We start from the raw sequence: 14146 nt of genomic DNA on the forward strand, positions 1-14146 counted from the left end.
AAACTTTGGGGTATGAGGTTTTTTGTTTGTTTTGGTTAATATTTACTTAACTTCAGTGACTAAGTAATAGTTTTGGATAAAGATCATCTCTGTGAAATATTCAATGCCCCAATTTTTCTTTATGGCACTTAGTCCCTCTTAAAGGGCATGTCTACACTGGAGCTGGAGGCATAATTTTCATCTTATTTTCATCTGATCAAGCTAGTGTGCTAAAAATAGAGGTGTAGCCACAGTGGCTAGCCCATCCCCAGTATAATCCCATCTGAAACCCTAGGTATGTACTCACAGCGGTTAGCCTGACCTGCTGCTCACATCACCATGGATACACTTTTTTTTTATTTTTAGTGTGATAGCTCTCATTGACCTACCCAAGCTGGAAATTACCTCACCAGTTCCAGAGTAGACATACCCTTAGAACAGACATTCAAGAAATCCTGTAGCAACACCAAGGAAGACAGGAATTGACATTCCTGACACTTCTAAAGAAATAAAGCCAATTTAAAAAAAAACCCAACTTTTCTGGACTCTGGTACACTTAAGCACAAGTCCATTAACAGATGAGGCATGAAAACATTGTCAGTTAAACTGCTACACCAATCTACGTGTACATAATTTCTTTCTTGCAGCATGCCTAGTTTTGTCATTAAGGACCAGATTGTTAAAGGCATTTAGGTGTCTAAAGATGCAGAGGAAAATTTTCAAAAGTGCCTAGACATCTAGCTTACATTGATTTCACAGGGAGTTAGGTGCCTAGGCATTTTGGAAAATCCCACTTGGCATCTTTAGGCACCTAAACACTTGGGGGAAAAAAAAAAAATCAAGCCCTAAGGTCTTGGTTCAGCAAAGCATTTAAGTACACCTCTACCCTGTTATAATGTCACCCAAGAAAACACAAATTTGGATATAAAACGGTAAAGCTGTGCTCGGGAGGGGGGAGGGGGCTGCGCGCTTTGGCAGATGAAACCAAGTTCAATATAATGCGGTTTCACCTATAACATAAGATTTTTTGGCTCCCAAGGACAGCGTTATATCAAGGTAGAGGTGTATATGCTCAGTTTAAACATGGGAGTAATCCTACTCAGCAAAATGTGTTTTAAGTGCTATGCTGAACTGGAGTCTAAAGTTTCATTTGTATTCATCCACCTTCCATACATCGGGATAACCTAAAACTCCATATAAGATTAAATATAATCCTAAATTTAATTTTTCAGGTCTTAATGGATCAAAATTTTCCAGAGTCAACATTTGAATCAAGATTTTCCTTTATGGAGGCTAACCTGAAAAGCCCCATGGCAGTACCATCAATAGAAGTCAGAGTCAAAGAACAAAACAATTAACAATAATTAAATGTAGGGGTCTGATTCTTCACTCACACAGAGTAAGCAGTCACTCCGTTTAAGCCAGTGCTGTAAAGTTGCTCTAAAAGGCCCTTAATGTTTTGCCAGCTACCATACTGAGATTGCGTGCAGACAGTAGTCAAAGAAATGTATGCTTAGTTCCACAAAAACAGTACATCAGACATTGTTAAATGTTTTCTGAGGCAGGGTTTCTCTGACTATTCTGGCAAAAATACCAGTATACATAGTAACCAGAGCTTTGAACAAATATTAGTTAAGATGATTTACAGCACAATTGCCAATGCATTCCTAGCTCCATCTTTGATGGACACTTACTCAGGCTATCATTTGTAGCTGCACAGATTATATCTGCATTGGCCTCTTCCACAAACACTGGGATCACTGGAGTGTGTTACAGACAATTCAACTCTCAAACAATGAGGCATTTGTGTTCATTTTCTTCCATTTTATCTTTGGAATTTTACTATTTAGGTCACTATCTGTTGCTCCCAGCTATTCTTTCCAGACAAATCACAGCTCTTTTTAGACATAAAAGATATAATCAAAGAATTCATCTAACATTATTCTTTGAGTATAAAGCTCAAGATGTAATAAATAGTGCACATGCTATAAAATGAATCTGCCATTCCTGGACTACAGCCCCAAGATTAATTATATGTTACAGGCTAGATTTACGAGCTGTTGGGTGGCAAGCACTTTGAAAATCTGGCCCCTATCAGTACAATGAAAAACAATATTAGTGAACCACTCAAATATGTTAAGTTAAACATGATTAAGATACTTCACTAGCAGGGATTAGGACATGGTGTAAAAGAGGTAGAACAATACCAACTGAATTCCTCAGCTGCTCATAGACCTCTGTCTTCAAAAAAGCTGCTTTAGGGACAAAATAAAATCCAAAGGATACAACAGTGAAGACAAAAGACTCAGCAAGATGAGTTAGTCTATGGAATAAAAAAATACACTGCATGAGAATGCTATATACATCTATCTGCATATTTACATTAAACTTAAGTTGACTACTCTATTCCTGTCAAAAATTACTATGCTCAGAATGAAAGGAAGATGAGGACTTAAGCAAAGTCATAAATTGATTTATAATGAAACATGAGTCATAATTTAATTTAAAATGTATTTTAAATTGTTACTTTTTGTATAGGTCTTTTTTGCCTTGGGGTAATTGTGGTTGCAGAGTGAAGTATGAGCTATTGAAATACCAAATTTCAGTACATGTATATTAATTAATTTAAATGATGTAGCTACTTTACTAATCAAGAATTGTCTATTGCAAACATTATTAAATAAAAGCTTGCAGGATAGAAACTGACACACAGAGGTATGCAACCAAGAGTTTATCAGTGAGTGCTGCAGCTCAGAAGTTAACAGGCTAGATTTAATACTGCACTGTGGCTTCTAGGAAACACTCCCATCCTATGGCGAGAAGCACAGCCAGGGCTTTCCCTGTGTCCCAACTGATGTATCAACCCCTGAAGCTGTAGGTAGCTTGAACAAGTTACAGCAATTCTCTGGCTAGCCTTACACTGGGGTCTGGTCTGGTGCAGTTGCTTTGAGACTGTGTAATGACAGCTTTACCCTCACCCAATGACACGCCCTGGAGCTGAGTTGCCACAGATGACAATGTAGGCCTATATTACAGTATTTGTATGCTGCTGTCATATTGTCTGATTAAAATATGACCCTATAGATCATTGTTGCAACCACTGATATATTTGCAACAAATCTTGTACAAAATGTGGCATATAAGATGTCTATGGAAAGGTTATGATTTGCTGAATATGATTATTTGTATACAGGTATTATTTTTGTATTTGAAGTTTGAGTATTGGCTCTCTACTTGGATTTCAAATGTTTGCTCCTGAGGTAACACCCACAAAGTATTTAGCCTGAACATCTTGGAGGGACTACTCAAATTAAGTGGCTCCTCAACTGACAATGGACCATGAGAGACACCCATCGACACTGAATGGACAGTCCTGCAAATGCACTGTCTGGGGCATAGGTAATGATTTCCTGCTGTAACTAAGCAAAATTATGCATGGACATGTGACTTGCTCCTGTGATTCCAAACTCCATCTTTTACCTGTAATTTTCCACTAGCTATACTGAGTGCTTTGCTTGAAATAAATCGTTTCCCTCCACCTGGCAGAAGCTATAAGAGGCCCTCGAAACACCACCATTTTGCCTCCTTCCTGCTCAGATCTCTGGACTATGTACTTACACTAATGAGAGCATTCTACCAAGGGACTGATGCCCTTCCAATGATTTGGAAACATCCAGAGACTTATCAAGCCAGCAGTTTATTCCATCACTGCTACAAGCCTAAACCAAGAACTCTGCATTTATCGTATTTGATTCTTTTAACCAATTATAACTCTTACCTCTTTCTTATAATGAATAAACCTCTAGATTTTAGATACTAAAGACAGGCAACAGTGTGATTTTTGGGTAAGATTGAGTTATATATTGACCTGGGTGTACGGCTAGTCCTTTGGGATCAGAAGAACCTTTTATTCGATGAGGCTGGTTGTAAAGAACCACTCATCTTTACATCCAGTGGTTTTGGTGGTGTTACAAGGACTGAAATATCTAAGGAAACTGCTTTTATGACTTGTTAGCCAGTGTGGTGAAACAGAAGTTTACTTTTCTTGCAGGTTTGGTATATCTAATGGGAGAATAACTTCCAAGTTTGGGGTATAGCTTCCCTATTTCTCAGCAGTTTGTCCTGAATTTGGTGTTCTCAGTTGTGACCCACAAAGGCATGCTTACGGCTGCTTTTTTTTTTTTTATTCCCTGTGAGTTTGCAAATTCTCTGCTTCCTGGTAACTTACAAGCAGTTGGGTGGGAGGAAGGGGACAATGTCTGGATCACAACCCATTGCAAAGCAAGGACCATCTTTTTTAAACAGCATAGCAATTCAAACTGACAGTGATGTGTCGGCAATGCTCCCAGTCTCACAGGGAATACTAAAAAACAGTATGTTCAAGAATATTTTAATTAAAAGTGTGTAACGGCTACACAAACATTTGGACATGAAACATGAATAACAAAGATTAAAGTGACTTGTCTAAAGTGACAGATGAAATTCATGACAAAAAAAAAATCAGGTATTAAACTCAGGTTTCTTGAATCCCAGTCCAGTGTTTTAACCATAAGACCAGCCTTCCTTCTTTCATGCTTTAGAATATTCTTCACTAAAATTTACTTTTAGCGTGACAATTTTCCAATCACAGAACAAGATAGAATACTTAGATGTAAAAATTGCAAGTTTAATAATGGTTTACAAATATACAATATTTACATTTGTACGTTTTACAAACCAAAAGCACAGTCTACAAGAGATGAAGACTTTGTGAGCCTTTGGCTACACTCAGCAATTTATTTATTTACAAAACCAGATAATCAAATACTTTTTCATAATGTCATAAGTGATATCAAAACATTTTAAACTGAAAGCAGTTTTCTGTTGTGAAATGCCTACCAGCTTAACCACACACATTTTACAATTTGAACTCATTCTCCATGTATCACTGTTAAAACAGAGCTTCAAAATTCAAAACTCCAGTTCATCAGGTCAAATAAGGAAGAGTATAGCATTGAATCCATCATGTTTAAGTGCTTTACTGGCCAAGGGTTACACCAAAATCTATTTCAAACTGAAAACATAGTTGTGAAGTTTCAGGCATTTGAACACTGAACTGATTAAAGCAGTTGTAGTATAATCTTCCACATTGTGTATTTAATTCTGATCACATTTAACCAAATGAAGCCACACCCATACAAGAGACAACAGGCCAGATCATTAACGCCAAAAAATCTGTGTAATTCCATTGCAGTCAATGTAGCTATTCTGATTTACACCATTTGAGGATCTAGCCTAGTAGATTCTATTTTTCCTACACAGTTTGATAATGGTTCAGTAAAGTAGCATTAGCTGCATTTTAATTAACCCCATAATACTTGTTTTTGGAAGATGGGTGGCATAACCAGGAACCCCTTCAAAATGGTAGCTAGGAAAACAATACTTCCAACTCTTAATGGAAGAAACAAAAAAGTGCCTTTTTCAGTATGTCTTGATCTTACAGATTAGCTATCTGCTATGCTTGGTTCTTTCTTTACCACATATATACTAGTCCATCACTTAAAAGAAGCAGACTGACAATGGACACTCCAGATTGTATGTATTTCCACTAATTTTTTGATGGCTGGACTTGTTCTAATCAGTGAGCACTAACTTCATCTTTTGGAAGCTGAATTTTTAGGCTCTCATCTCCATGAGTTAGTTTCAAGTTTACTAAAATTAGTTTGAGAACCACAGAAATATAATAAATGCACACACTAATGTTTCAGCTCATTTCAGTACTCACTTCATGGATTTAAAACAAAAATCTTGCTGATAAGTGAGAAACAAAGAAAAACAACAGAAATCTGTGAATGAACTTTATGCTGTATTCCTTTCTTGAACACTTTAAATACTATTCACATGAATTTTAAACCACACAATTGCAACATGTGACAGTACCAGTGTGTACACGATATTGAACTTCATTGTAATGGCTATTAAGACACTTGGAGGAAACTGTTGTTTACAACTAAACTGTTTTTATAATTTAATGAATTTAACATAGTCCAGCATCAATTTCTCATACAGAAGTAAAAAAGATCAAGATGAGGCATCACAGACAGAATTTTAAAAATGGTTCAGTCTTTATTACAATCATTTTCCTACCCAACAAATTAAATGGCAAAAAATCCAGACCAAATTCAAGTATCTTTGAGACATGCCTGCATTCTGGATTTTCTTCGAGCAAGAGCTTCTTGTTTTTTCCTTTCAATTTCTTCTTGAGAACATTTTCTGTTTTTCTGTTCTATCACAAATGCTGCAAGTATAAAATATGCATTAGGGGCCTTCAAACTTGTTCAGTATGTATTTTTAGTTGTCTGTCTTCAGTGTCTGAAGATAAACAGTAGCAACACACTGGACTGACAAATGAGGAACCCAAGTTAGAAAATGGCCTACAAAACATAGTTGATCCTCAAGGCAGAAAGTGGCAAGATATTGTGTTGCTGCTGAAGGCTACTTACTACCCAAGAGATACTAGGAAGCAGACATTTGCTTAAAGGAAATTTTATTGCTGCCCTTCAAGTGAACTTTACAACATCAGAAATCAATACAGAGACTACAATGGGGTAAGAAAGTTAAGGATACTGGAGTGAAAGGGGCTCTAAATTCAAGTGGGTTAGGTAGAGATCCTGGTATCAGATTGTACAGACACTGGGGTCAGGTATAGTACAGGCGTCAAACAGATAAGACCAGAGGGGTAGAAATAAGGTCAAACCCAACAGAAAAACAGGAGATGGGGACATGATAGCTAAGCATAACATTTTATGTGTTTTCCTATAGAGCAGTAAATTAGCATGCACTAAAATCCTGGCCCCATTGAAATCAAACAAAAATTCCCACTAAAGTCAGTATGACCAGGATTTCACCTATGATGCACAGCATCATCTATTTGCCTATTAACATAGCTTGGAATATGTGGCCTTTCACATTAGAGAAATAAGACAAAGGGCATAAAGTCAGTTAAGGTAACTACAAGTGTGAGTAAAAATATAAATACAAGTTTTGAGAGAGATGACTTGCCAAACTCTATACATATCTGTGGTTAAGGTCTCAGCATCAACGAGAGGGATGGTTGTCCTTTCAGTGAGGATGGGAAATTTGGGTTAAAATACAGAACTACCACCCAAAAAGAACTGAGAGCAATGCCACAGAGTACAAGATATTCTTGCCCAATTTCCTATATTTAATGACCAATGTATTCTGTCAAAAAGTCCAAATATTACTATCAAGGAAAGCTATTTATTCCTTGAGGTTAACGCTCCAAAAGGGTAAATCAGAAAGCGTTGCAGCAAGCAAATATAGTAATTCATACCAATTCCTTGGTAAAAGGAGACAAGATTTCCTTCTTGCTAAGTGCTAATGTAATTGAAACATTCACTGGTCACTGTTTTGGAGACAGGCACTGTCAACCAATGACATCAAGGAGCTGAGGTTTCCATTAATTTTCTTCTATAGAACAGAACATATTCTAATAGTTTTTGGGTGGTGTGTTTTTTTCTGTTTGTTTTGTAACAGTTTCCAAGACTGCTACTTCCCACTTACCCACTGTCCCAGGTATGAAAAAAAGGAAGAAAAGGGCTGGAATATCGGACACAAAACAAAATAATCCATAACACTACTTGAACAAGTCAGTTGTTTGGCAAAGTACAGCTACCTCCAAATGCAGTTGGTGTATGTTACAATGTGAGTGTGTTAGGTATTTTTGTAGCTGTGATTTCTGAACTTCGGCACTCACATGGTATGTTTTAAAGGTGAACTACAAATAAAACATCAGTAGTTCAGCTTCATCAAGATTTAATATTGAAAAGAAACTTCACAAAGCCGTGCAGTGAACTAAAATCCTGAACTGACTGTTGGCTGGTTCCATGCCCAAGCATGTTTCCCTAGTAACTGGTTAGTGCTTGCAGCGAGAAGCTTTGGAAAAGGCTGGGTAAGCTAAAATAGGCTTGGGGAGAGGGCCAATGATACAAGAGCCACACAGCTAGCCCGTTCCCCAGCAGCAACCAGTAGAAACCAACTGACAGACTTGGGAACAGAAAGGAAAGTGTAAGTTTTTCGATTACATGGTGAATACCCCACTTGGCTGGCAAGTTTGGCCACACAGCAGATATTGATGCAGGCCAAGGTTTTCCTAAGTGACCAGTGACTGGGGTGCCAATTTTCAGGTGTCTAACTTGAGACAGTTACATTCATGCCCTGAAAATCAGGCCCCTTTAAAGTAATCAATCTTTGGCACCCCAAAACTGAGCCATCCCAAATCAATAGTCTCTTTTAAAAGTCTCAGTTGAAGTAAGTAGCATTTTAATTTGCAGTTCACCTTTAAAAATCAAACGGAAGCGTTAGAGAACAGTGATCAAGAAATGATGAGACATTCTGGCAATGCTGAAATATAGTATGTCCAGAAGTGTCATCAAGATACACTGGACTTATAAGTAGGATCAAGTATTTTGGCAAATAGTAAGTTGAGGGAGGGTTTCCAAAACAGATTTTCATTTTTGAAAGAGAGATAAAGTTTATTTTAAAATTGTCTTATGCCTAGTTTGAGAAGACCAAATATTTAAGTTTATAAACAACATTTCAGTACCATAAAGTTTGCTTTGATGTGATTTAACACCTTATCCCCCTCCTGCACCCCACCCAGCTTAGTATTAAAAAAGAAACATACCTGTTTTAGACTCTGCCAGAGACTCTGAAAGGTGCCTCTTAAAAGGTGGCTTTTGATTAATTTTAATCTTCCCATGCAAAGGGATGTTCAATTGATTCTTGCTTTCTTCCAAACCCTGCTGAGTAACTTTGATTCCAGAAGTGCGTCCTATACTTATACTTTTAGGATCCACATGAACAGCAACCTGGGAATTGCTAATCTTTTTAAATGTAAACTTTGAAGGCCCAACTGACATTTTATTCATACAACTGTTATTTTGCATCTTTCCTGTGTTGTGTGAAAGATCTTGGTTGCATCCTCCATTAAAAGTATTCGTACACCCATTTGTTATGTTAACTGGGCCAATTTCAGAACTGAGACTACCTGCAGGCACAGAACTAGACCGATACCATTTTCCTGGAACACTGTTTGTAGTATTTACAGAAGCAGCTTTATTATAGTTTTGGGAATGGGTATACCTGTGTTGTATAGGAACATCTGCCATCACAGCTATAAGATTTGCAGAATTTGTCCAGTTTGCTACATTTCCAAATGTAGTTAATTTGTCTGTAACCTTTGAGGAGTTTGTACAAGGAGTACCCACTGAGCTGGTGTCCTGGTTGGCACCGATTTTTTGAGCCAATGGGTGATTAGGCAGTCCTTTTTTAGATGCTGTGAAGCTGTTATCGGCATCAGATTTGGAAGTAATACTGGCTTCTTTTATAATTATTGCTCTTTTGTTTCCATGTTTAACGTCTTGGTTCTGAGTTTGTTTTTCTACATCATCACACACCTGATACAACAAATCATCGTCTTCGCAGTTTGTGTCCCAAAGACTATCAGATTCACAAAACATATCTAAAACTTCATCAGGAAACTTAGGATCATTCCAATCATCAAATGATACAGAACATTTCTGAGGCATTTCAGCTTGTTTTATGTTAGCCACACCAGTACAGGTCACCACCTTCACTAGATCATTAGGCTTAGTGTTAGTAGAAATGGATGACTGAGGGAAAATATTGTGTTTGTTATTTCCATGTTTTCCAGTCTGTGTTCTATGAGGATTAGAATGTATCAAGATGGAAGAGGATCCTTTTGCTGGAAAACTAGTGGGACCACACTTAGGCTGAATGCATTCCATTCCATTCTTAAGGTGAGATTCCACTGAAATAAGAGAAGTATCATCAGAAACTTTGTTTTGGGCACTTTTCCAAGTGGAATTAACTGTATAAGGTTTAACATCACGCTCCATATGTAAAAAACCAGTCTGTACCTTTGAATTTTCCATCTCATTATTTGGTTTCTGGAAAGTAAGAGATTTTGCAGCATCTTGTATTGTTTTACTATTTTGTTTCAGAGGTGTATATTGAATACTGTTGGATTTGGATGAAAAACTTACACCAATTACAGAATTAGAAGTATTTGTTCTTTCCTTAGTTTTACTAATGCCATTGAAAGCATGTGTGCTTGGCTTTTTAGGAGCTGATAAAGCTTTTTCAGGAGGAGTACTACTCTGCATTACAAAGGAATCATCTGCCAATAAATCAATATCCCAATCATCAAAGTCATCATGAGCTACTTCAGCAGGCTTACTAGAAATCAATGATTCGATCTTCGAAGATGTTAAACTTAGTTTTGGCAGCACAGGAATATTCTTAGTTTCTAGAGCTGCAATCTGGTTCTCACTTTCTGATGCACATGTTGAACCTTGCTTCTGGCATCTCTCTTCAGCAATGTGCTGCTTGGTTACTGTACTTTCCTTAAAAGTGTGCTTCTCCTCCACCAAAGGGCTTTTGGGGCTTTCATGGAAACTACTGTTTAGGGAAATAGCTGATAGGCCTTGGCTCAACTGTCCACTACATTTCTGGGTAGAGCAATCAAAAAGGGCATTAAGGGCCACTTCAGCCTCAAGGTCTATAGACTTCTGGCTGCTAGTTTGACATTCTATAGCAGGGATGCCAGTGCTCTCTTGAACTGGCTTCAAGGACAGAACAGTAGGTGTTTCAGAATCTTCATCAAGTAATGACTGCAGATTTTTCACCTGTGCATCATCTTTATAATTATTTAAAGTTTCTGCCTCTGCACTAGTCTGAACAAAACCATTGCATTGATCATTTTGCTCCTTGACTGTATCTAGCTCTACCTGGTTTCTATCAAATTGCTTAGCCAACTTCATCAGTTCCTCTTCAGTATTTTTTATTTTATGATCTCTAAATGGAAAAATAGAAAAAAAAAGTAAAAAATACCAAAGAATACTTTGCAAAGTGAAACCAGTTTACTCTCTAGTTAAACAAATGTATCTATATAAGCTATGATTAAAAATCTCTAAAGAAGCATATATAATTAATGTAACTGTCAAGATATATCCCTTTACTGCGACCAATGATCATCCCATTTAAAAAGATTAAGGAAAGAATATTACCATGTATTGACCCTGCTAATGTACAGATTGTATTCATTAATCCCATAAAATCATGGATTCAATGAAATGCTGCTTCCTTTACATGAAAGCATAACTTTTTTGATATATAAGCTAAAGTGAATTAGAACTTACCGTGTACCATTTAATTTTGTCCTGGTTCGCACTTTTACTACTCCAGGTGTACAGGGAATAGCATCCTCACCAATCCACATCCCTAGAAGAGATCCCTCAGAACAGCCTGGTTTTTCATCCTGAACAAATAAGATTAAATTGGCACTACTTAGCAATTTGATTTAAATTAAAGATTTCCCTACACACACAAGTTGCACTGGTTTAACTTAAATCAGTTTTAAAACAGATAAAACTGATACAAACCTGGCTATGAACTAAAGGCACAAGCTAAATCAATATAAACCAGGTTTAAGCCAACGTAAGATTTCACGCACAAAGTTGAATGAAATTAACTACACCAGTTTAAAAACCACAACTTTAATTAAAGTGCTGCAACTTTGTATGTGGACCTGGTTTAGGATATTATCGTATTAATAGGCAAAGAACCAAAGCGAAAGATTAGAATACAATATTCTGCAATGTTGAGTTAGCAAACTTTATTTTAGTACTAATATAGCTACCTAAGATGTGCTCTCTTTGTTTACCTACTAAAGCAGTGCAGACAAATTACAGAAATTCAGACAATCATATTGAAGATGTCTCTTGAACAGGAGCAAGTTTTGAATTCTTCCATTACACCACTGTCATCATACCAAGATATTTCAGATAAATAGGTAGTAATAAATAGAATTTAAATTAATATTGGTCCTGAGCTCTGAAGTTCAGATCTGCATCTGAACTCTGAGTTCTTAGGTATACAGATCTCTGAATATGAGTCATAGATACTTATAAACAACAACAAAAAGAATGAAGATGCAGAATTACTCTATATAAGCAAGAGAAAGTGACTTGAGTTTTATTGACCAGTAATGGAAAAGAGCTTTTATTTTAGGAAAAAAAGTGATGGTACCAGCAAAAGGTAATCCAAACACTGTCAAAAAGTGTGAATAAGAAGTCGTGGTCCAAGACAGGGCCATAAATAGCGCAAGAGAGAGCAATAACTTACACCACAAAAGGGGAAGCACAGTTAATTGTTTCTTTAATAATTACTTTGAAACCCCAGACTGGAAGATTTTTTTTTTCAAATATTATGCTATAGCTTTGAAATACAGAAACCATTTTAAATGGTGTCAAATAAGTAGGCACGTTTTTGCTTGTTGAAGATTACAAAATTGTGTCAGGAAAAGACAGATTTTCTTACGGGTCTTATGCTTCAGTAAAAGATGGCTCTGCTGTTAGAATAGCATCTTGTTTACTTTGTCAGATTCCAGGCTCTGGATGACAATTACACAGGTGCACTAGCATCAACCATGAAAACTGACTAGGATTACAAACACAGACATTACTAACTTCATCTACTAGAATAACCAAGCAATTTAATTATACCAAAGCTATTGCACAGTCTTTCCTCATCTTAATCTTGTATGGTTCCTGCACTTTGCTAGTCGAAATTTCAAGATAAAATTCATATTTTAAGGGTAAAATAAGATTAATTGTCTTCTTTCCATGGTTAGATTGCTTCTTTCAACAAAAAATAAAAAGGAATAAGACTGGAATGGCAACACAAAATGAAAAGTATTTTCAAGTGTTAACAGTTACTATATTTCCAGGATTTTGGATTTCCAGTTGAAATAGCAATATAAAAAGCCGACAATATTAACAGTTGCTCAACTGTTACTATTTATAGTCAGTTTACATCAGTAAACTGGACTAAAATTCTGTACATTAGATATAAACAAAATATAAAAACGAAGTATTCTTGAAAGCCCATTCATGTTAAGTTGTTAGTATTCTGCTGATCTATGAATATTGCTTTTTAGAAATCAAAGCCAGAAGGTATTCAGAAACTGGACCATCCTTTCATTTAATCTGATTTACACAAATAATGTAACATTACGTACCCTTAGAAAGACGTTGGGAATACACAAAAGGATACAATTTATAAAAATGTTCAAAGGGAAATGGCAAAAATTAAAACAAATCTGACATACAAATTTAAATTGACTTCAATTTTGATATTCTTTTTTTAATCTCAAACTCTGCAAGCTCCTGCTTGCCACTGTCTTTTCTCTATTAGGTGAGCTATTCCTTCTAGCCAATTTACAAGATTAAATGTAAGCGGCCACATACTCACCTGGTATAAACTGTCTTAACAGAGCTATGTGAATTTACACCAGCTGAGGATTTAATCCTGAGAGTGCAATGTGCTGGCTATCTTATAACCACTAATTATGAGATACTCAAAATTCTAGTTTCAGACTTGTTTAAGATATGAATAATAATATTTATCTTTTACTGTACTGTACTTCTTGTAACCTTGCATTCACAGGAAATTCAGACTTGATGGTACCTTTTATGAGAGTCTGTGGCCAGCAGAGAAATGCAAGTTGTATGATTTTCTTGCTGATCCAACTTTTTAATTTTAATTGCAGAAATATTATTGTAATGAACTGAGCTGCATGGAGAATCTGAAAAATTATCCCAAAGGCAGGCCTCTGAACACCATAATTGGCTTCAACAGGCAAAGTAGTCTAAAGGAGAACCTTATTGACATCTTAGAAAACAAGCATCAGGGGCAAGATTAGAAAGGCAAAGGCACAAAATGAGCTCAAACTAGCTATGGGAATAAAGGGAAACAAGATGACTTTTTATCAATACATTAGAAGCAAGAGAAGACCAAGGACAGGGTAGGCCCACTACTCAATGAGGAGGGAGAAACAGTAACAGGAAACTTGGAAATGGCAGAGATTCTTAATGACTTCTTTGTTTCGGTCTTCACTGAGAAGTCTGAAGAAACGTCTAACATAGTGAATACTTATGGGAAGGTAGTAGGTTTAGAAGATAAAATAAAAAAAGAGCAAGTTAAAAATCACTTAGAAAAGTTAGATGCCTGCAAGTCACCAGGGCCTGATGAAATGCATCCTAGAATACTCAAGGAGTTAATAGAGGAGGTATCTGAGCCTCTA

General features: G+C 36.5%; 1 protein-coding gene across 4 annotated transcripts in view; it reads right to left on the minus strand.

The window, feature by feature from the left end:
* Nucleotides 1-4353: 4353 nt before the first annotated feature.
* ETAA1 (ETAA1 activator of ATR kinase) overlaps nt 4354-14146 on the minus strand; it is an 18303-nt gene continuing 8510 nt past the window's right edge. For 3 of the 4 annotated variants that reach the window (XM_032806555.2, XM_032806554.2, XM_032806556.2), the window contains 3 exons: nt 11202-11320; nt 8666-10857; nt 4354-6256 (listed from right to left, as the gene is read on the minus strand). In XM_032806555.2, the coding sequence (XP_032662446.1) occupies nt 6141-6256; nt 8666-10857; nt 11202-11320 (2427 nt within the window). In that variant the 3' untranslated portion in view covers nt 4354-6140. Of the gene's footprint in view, nt 6257-8665; nt 10858-11201; nt 11321-12381; nt 12540-14146 lie in introns of those variants that run through there. The other variant, XM_032806557.2, reaches the window with a different exon arrangement.

This window comes from Chelonoidis abingdonii, chromosome 3, assembly GCF_003597395.2.
Source record: "Chelonoidis abingdonii isolate Lonesome George chromosome 3, CheloAbing_2.0, whole genome shotgun sequence".
Taxonomy (NCBI): Eukaryota; Metazoa; Chordata; order Testudines; family Testudinidae; genus Chelonoidis; species Chelonoidis abingdonii.